We start from the raw sequence: 7520 nt of genomic DNA, 5'->3' as shown, positions 1-7520 counted from the left end.
GAAATTTCTATTTCCTAATCACCGTTTTTTTAAATAGATATACCCCACATTACTTATTCTAGAAAATCAGCAGTCATAATATGTCGGGTGCAGAGTTCTTGGCCATTTATATTCTATTCCATTTGTAAAAACAAGAAACCCTACCAGTTGGGTCTTGTTGAAATTTGTGATTGCAAAAAACATAATTTTAATTCAAGACATCAATCTCAAATGAACGTTCTTAGTCTTTTTTTTTTATTAATTTATTTTTTTGTCATACTGATCCTCCAATAACTTTCGCTAAATTATTCTGTGGCAATCTGCTTGTTAGTAACGCTTTATCATCAGTTAGACTTCTGATTACAATGAATCACGATCTGGCGAATTTTTTCTCCGCTCAATTAGGAGGGGGGGGGAGGATCGAACTGATTCATGTGGCATTTGGCCACACCTACCATACATATATATTAATACCATGGACAGTTCGCTGCCCCCCGCACCTCTTCCTATAGCATCCAGTTTGAGAACACCTGTGTTATTGTGTTTTGTTGTTTTTCCCTTGTAGTTTGTATTGGGTTTGCACTTTTTGCCACCTTCCTGAAAAACTTGGAAATAACTGCCCTGAATGATTGTCTGTCAATTCAAGATGAAAAATTAATCTGCAAAAAGATGATACATACTTGTATACACTTGTGCTACTAGTAATGCAGAAAGAAAACGCACACACACGCGCGCGTCGCAAAATGATAAGATAAATTGCCTTTGCATAAATGTTTATAAACAATTACTTACAATGCACCAAAGTGCCCTTCCGTGCCCCCCCCCCCGTACCTTCTAACTATTATACTATAACGTGGCTTAGAGGTTAGATATGGAGCACTGAAGACGACTCTGTTTCTTGACTTCAAGACTAGGAGCCGCACCGCACCTGATCCAGCACACCCAGAACGAGGTATTGATTTGGAACTAGAAGTAGGAGAACTTTGTGAACACTGTAAATTTAACGCGCACTCGTCACTATTGCGTACACGAAGGTCTTTGACCAGCAACGGCAGCTATCGAATCCGCGAACCTCCAGTCACGAGTCCAAAGTTTTTACCGAGCAGACATTCACGACTGTTCCCACATTATATGATGCAAATTTATAAGGGGCTAAAACATTTCCCTCTCACTAAAAACTGCACTACGCACTCTCATTTAATGAAGTAATACATAAATTAATTCAAAAACATCCCAGAAAGAATGTGCGTTACTGCACTAGTTTAAACATATATGCAAGATTGCCCATCTTCAAACAAGGAGGACGCGAGTCCATGTCAGCCTAGTGGGAAACTCTGCCAGCCCCTTGACAGGGCCCGGTGATCTAACTGACAAGGGGTCCGCTTTGGCTCTCGGCGCCTTTTGTTGTCCCCCCCCCCCCCCGAGCGAGAACACCCAAAACGAAACCAATATCATAATGCAAAGTCACACGACCCCAAAAACTTTCAATGGCATCCCAAACCAGAGCCTGATTACCGCGGGGCACAGGTCCCCTACTCTTAGATTTCAGAGGGGCCCAAAATCTCCTTAATTTATCATACTAATTAAAAATAAATAATGGTTTCACTCAGAATCGAGAGTATAATGATGTCATTGATATTTTCGCAAAAGCGAAGACAAGGAAAAAATATCTTTATTTGTTGATAAAAATTCCCCTTACATCACTTTGCTTCTCACTGCCTCACATATATGTGACTTAAAGTACGGGGATGGGGGTTAAGAATTACGAAAACGCGTTTCAGTTTCGTAAAGTTGGCAGATTGCAGAAATCTATTGATTCAAATTATGACAAATGTTTGGGGCAGAGCCCGATCATTCTGATATTGGACATGAAGCTCATTTGTATTTCAGGGCCCCCCCTAGGGCCCGACTAAAGATTTTTGAAGACACTGGGCATGAAATTCATTTTGTCTCCCCCCCCCCCCCCGCATCGGACTTCGGCCCATTTCGGCTTATTCTTATGCTATAAAATATTTCGATACTTGCGTATTAACACAACCATGCTAAATTTAGTGGTAACTTCATATCACAAACGTTTAAAAAGTAGAAGAGATATAGTATACGATAATAATATGAAATGGGGTTAAACTTTGCTAGTTTACTGTCAATATAAAACGTACTTATGATATAGCTTTTAATAGTAAATACAGACTCAACTTGGAGTGACTTTGAGATTTGCACAGAGATCTATTTTTTAAGAGGACATTTTCCAGTTTTGATTTTGCCACTTTATCCCTTTGCTTCTCACTGCCTCATATGCACTCTCAGTTCAATAACGTAATTATTTTAAAACATCGATTAAACACATGCCATAATTTTTACTTAAATACTGCAGTGCTAAGCACAAAAATCGTATCAGCACTTTTTATCAAAATTGAGTTACTGTCACCATGTGATTCTTTGTCACATATTTCACCTATCTAAAATGTTTTACGGTAATATGACAATGGGAAATATTTTTTTTTAAAGAAAAAGTTAGATTTAAATCAAGCACATGGAAGCGCAGAACTTTAAACGGCAATTTCTCATTTTGAACTGAGCTGCAGATACATACAACTTTTGCGTTTAGCATGGTAGTATAGCTCAGTGCATGGGCGCCCTTAAGAGGAGGGGGGCCCTATCCCACTTTGTCTCCCTAGGTACTGGCACAGCCAATTTCTTAAATAAAGTTTGAGCATAAATATCATTCAGAACATTTCAACGTAGTGAATGAAACTAATTAAAACCTTAACTTTTTAGAATGACCACGATTTTTTTTAATGTATTGCTTGGGGGGGGGGGGGGGGGGCGCCGACCAAACTGACAAAGGGGCCTGCTTTGGCTCTCGGCGGTCCCGTTTAAATTAATGCCTCGAAACATAAATTTTCTTAGTCCCACTCTAAAAATTACATATATTGGTTTCCAAGACTCCCTGCTCTCGAATAATTGGCAAAGTCAGTCCTGTCATTTCAAATTTCTCTGGGAGGTTTTAGTACTCAATGCAAACTATATCGAAAAAAAAAAAAAAAAAAAAAAACACGCGACCATTTTTGTAAAAATTCATTAATTTTATGAATCTAGACGGAGGTGCAATGGTCTCTAATGAACCTGCTGCAAGGCATTAAAACTATCTTCCCTTCACTAGCCCTTCAAATCATATTTGCTCGTCCATTAAATAAAGTAATTAATTCAAAAATAATTTTGATATAATGTACAAAATGTATTTGTTGGCATAAAAATCTTTTGACATTCAGTGCACAGGGGCGTGCACAGAAATTTTGGGGCCCGTTTCAAATGACTTATACGGGCTCTTCTCCATACTGTTTGTCCCTACGTTCCTAGAAAGAATATCACCCCTCATATTGACAATCTCGGGCCCTCTTCAGGCTCGAACTGAGGCCAATAGGCGCCCCCCTCTCCTTCCCGTGCATGCCCCTGCCCCAGCAACATGAATTTCAATCTTTAAAAGCAATCCTCTTATCCTCTTGCTCACCTCAAATCGTATACGAACTGCAATTTAACTACAAAGTAAAACCGGATTTAAAAAAAAAAAAAAATGCATGTTATGCGTCATTCGGCAATGCATAACTCGGAATGTCTACATTATTATAACGTACACTTTCCGAGATAGAAAATAAGAAGTAAAAAACATGTAGCGAAAATAATAATGTCAATGAACACCCAGCTCCCAATCATAATTTGTAAAATACCATCAAACAATTTAAAAAACAATTGCGAGAAAAAAAATGTGAAAAGTAATGGATAAAATGTATTTAAGAATCTAAATAACAACACAATTTTATTATATAGACGACCCCCGCGCATCGAGTTAGAATTAATACGTACAAGCAACAATGCAAAACGTGGAACGTTGCCTACGTAAAACGAAGATTTTCCCTTTCCCCAAGATTCTGTGCTTGGCAAAGAAAAAAACGATAAACTGCCAATTATAGCAACCATCACACTTCCGTCGCCCGTGACAATAGCTTATTTTGGTTACTTACTGCCACGGGCTTTCCGTGTCAATAGGCGCAGCCTTAAAACGTACCTCACAATCACCTAAATCCTCAGGCCCCCTCGTGTATCTACCGTTTGTTCGCGCGCCAAACCATTGCGTCGCCAAACGTCAAGGTTGCCGTAAATTTCCCTGTAAAAATCGCCAGGATTTAGCTGTAATTAATGTCCGCCGTTATGGGATTGTTTAGTAAAATACTTCCGTTGTAAACATGTGTTCACAGTTTTAGGAGACCACTTTTTAAGAAAAGAAAAATTGATAGTTTTACTATGGCTTTGAACGCAATTGGTCGAAGAAATTTTCTTTGTAGAAAATATCTGGTGATATTTAATCGATTTAGTACATTAAACAAAGGTTTGATGATATTTTCTATTTGAAGATATTGTTCTAATCACAGAATTAGGAAAGATTTCCATAATTTTTGCCATAATTTTCGAATTGAGGTGGTTATTGTGGTTGGTAATAGATTAAGTGGATAATGTTACGGGCTTGCCGATAGTGCTTGATTGAATGAATGTTGTATTATTGACCAAAACTTGGTGATTGTGCCAAAATCTCAACCATAGGAAATCTGAAATTATGTAGTATTTTTATTGCATCGATCTTTACTTCGTTCATCAAGTGTGCAAAATACTTTCAGGATTGAGAAACTAAAATTATAATCTTTTGATGTTCATACTTTTGCCTCGTCCGCCTCCGGTTTTAGTCAAATTTAAGGGATATTTGGAAAGTTGAGATTTTAACATGTTTGTTAATTTTTGGTCCAATTAATATTTATCAGTGGTGTCAGCAAGGTCAAATTAGGAGATATTTCAAAATTTTGATTTTTACATAGTCGAAAAATTTTGGTTCCTTTTTATTTTTGTTCTGTCATCACCAGTGAGGCGAAAATATATTACGGGGGAAACCAGTTTAGATGGATAAAATAAAATCGATTTTTTTTAATGTCATAAAATGTTAATAAAACCATTGTTAACATCAATGTTAGTAAATAAGAATATGTTGTCAAAATTTCATTGAAGAATTCAGATTAGTTCTGATGCTATGAGCACTTAAGTGACTGGAGATTCGTAAACATTCACAGCAGTTTTTTCTAATGCATTTTTCTAGAAGACTTTTTCCAACTGGTGGGCATTCTAGCGCAAAGAGTTAGTGACCAATCATTCTGAAAATTTGTGTGAATATACTTTATTCAATCATAATCTATATGAACCTAACTCTGGGATGATATTAATAAAATATTTTTTTAAATCCAAGAAATCAAGAAATGTGAAAAAAAAAAAAATAGTGGAAAAGCATGGCATTGTATCAAACACCTCAAAAACATGCAATTTTCCACTTCTTTTTATCACAATTAGGTTAAAATTCTTGGGAAAGATGTTGTTAATGAGAAAGAAAAATTGTAATGATTGCAGATAAAAATTGTGGCAATGCCCACTAGCAACAAGCTCTGATGACAACTGCCTAAGGACAACAGTTTCTAACTCCAATATTTCTAAACAAATTCTGATTATTCCTTCCCTATTAAAATAATTCACAAAAGACACTAAAATTTCGACCTCCTTAACTGCCCCCCCCCCCTCCCAATGCTCTTTAATGTCAAAAAACTGGCAAGTTTTGGAAAATCTGTCAAGAATTTTGGTTATTGAAATCCCCTCCTAGATTTGGAGAAAAAACCTTGTTAGTGTTTAAACAAATGTTCTAATCAGGCTCTCTTGTACATTGTTTTAATGTCATATTCAATTTGTTTTTAGATGTTGTCCCACAAAAGAAAAGAATGGAAGATTTCTTTTTTGATCACAAAGTGCAAAGTATTTTGAAAAAAATCACTGGAGTGAACTATGAAAAGATTTTCAAACCAAGAAAGCAGAAGTTGACTCCTTACACCTATGAGTTTGCCACTGAGAATAGATTAAAAGAGGTAAAATTAAAACGGCATACATTTGTTTGATTTTAGTTATTTACTGTGTAATGTCTTTTAAGACTTTCAAGCAAGTTACATCATAACACTCATCCAAAACCATAAAATAGAATGATGGCATTTTCAGTTTTCAAACTGCTGGATTTGATGTACAAATACAAAAGTGACGACCAGCAACAGGCTCTGGTCCCAGCTAGGCTGGTCCTAGTCAATTTACAATCTCCAGTGAAGATCAATGACCCTCTTAAAGCTATCTACTCCCTTGCTCATTACCACCTCTTCCGGTAAACTGTTCCAAGGTTCCACTACCCTTCTATAATAATTTTTCCTAATATCCATGTTAGCCTGAGATTTAAATAGGTTAAAACAATGACCCCTTGTCCTGTTTTCAGTGCTAAACTTTAGCCTCATAACATCTTTCATTGTAATAAATTTGAACAACTGAATCATGTCCCCTCGGTCTCTTCTTTGCTCAAGACTGTACATTTTTAGCATTCTAAGCCTGGAATCGTAGTCTAAATGAGAAAGTCCATTTATTAGCCTTGTAGCCCGCCTTTGAACCCTTTCCAATACATTAATATCTTTCTTAAGATAAGGAGACCAAGACTGAACGGCATACTCCAAATGAGATCTTACCAAACTTCTATAAACTAATACTATACAGTATAACCTATACAGTATAAACCATACTGTAACTATATTTCGATGATGTTTCTAAAACATGATCAGTAAACAGTACAATAAGCTTAACAAATGCTTCTTGGAAAGAAAAAAAAACTGTCTTAAAATAAAAATCATATTCTTCTGGATATAAATAATTTTAAAGGAAAAGGTTTCAAGAAATGAAGGAAAATTTTATTGTAGTATAGAATGATAAAAAACTTTGTCCAGGAACAAATTGGAGGAACTAATTATATCTTAAAAGATTACCTGCACAAAAATCTCATTTAAAAATAACAATACAAATAAAATATTTCTTTAAAAATCCGACTCTTAATACGATTACATGCAATTTATCGAGAGCCTGGTTTGTAGTTCTGCCTTAGCCCTAGCATAAGGGCGGCAACTTACTGCTTATCAACAGGATTGTTTTAAGTCTGAGTTAAATGATCCTTTTGTCATGCAAGGCAAACTTAAGATGACAGAGGAGAGAAATATTTAATAAGCCAAAATTAAAACGCAATTGTTTTGATTCAATCAGTTTTTAAATAAAGGAGCAACAAATGACCAAGGCAATATACTGTCTGATTTTAGATTTTTGGGTTAGCCATGGAGCAGGGGCGGCAAATAGGGGGGTCAAGAGGGGCGGTCGCACCCCCAAAGTTTTTGAGCAGAATGATAGAAAATGGGTGAATTCAATTTATGTAAGTCGGAAATCAATGTTCATTAAAAAAATCTCGCTGGTTCTCAGTAACTATTTGATGAAACTGGACACATTCCCAGACTAGAAAAAGTGTTTTTCGTTATTTGGATGATGACTTGGAAATTCACGAAGTATTTTTCGGCCTTTTCACGACTAAATATTTCATACTTGTGTGCCCAGTGTAACGATGGTATGTCCAATATGAGAGGCTCGTGCAAAGTGGT

General features: G+C 36.2%; 1 protein-coding gene across 1 annotated transcript in view; it reads left to right on the top strand.

Moving 5' to 3' along the window:
* The first annotated feature begins 4191 nt into the window (after positions 1-4191).
* Positions 4192-7520, top strand: part of LOC129224473 (28S ribosomal protein S22, mitochondrial-like) — a 36784-nt gene continuing 33455 nt past the window's right edge. The window contains exons 1-2 of the mRNA XM_054858926.1: positions 4192-4366; positions 5767-5933. Coding sequence (XP_054714901.1) covers positions 4282-4366; positions 5767-5933 — 252 coding nt within the window. The 5' untranslated portion in view covers positions 4192-4281. The remainder of the gene's footprint in view (positions 4367-5766; positions 5934-7520) is intronic.

Source organism: Uloborus diversus, chromosome 6 (assembly GCF_026930045.1).
Source record: "Uloborus diversus isolate 005 chromosome 6, Udiv.v.3.1, whole genome shotgun sequence".
In the NCBI taxonomy this organism is placed as follows: domain Eukaryota; kingdom Metazoa; phylum Arthropoda; class Arachnida; order Araneae; family Uloboridae; genus Uloborus; species Uloborus diversus.
This window is presented reverse-complemented; position numbering and strand designations above follow the sequence as displayed.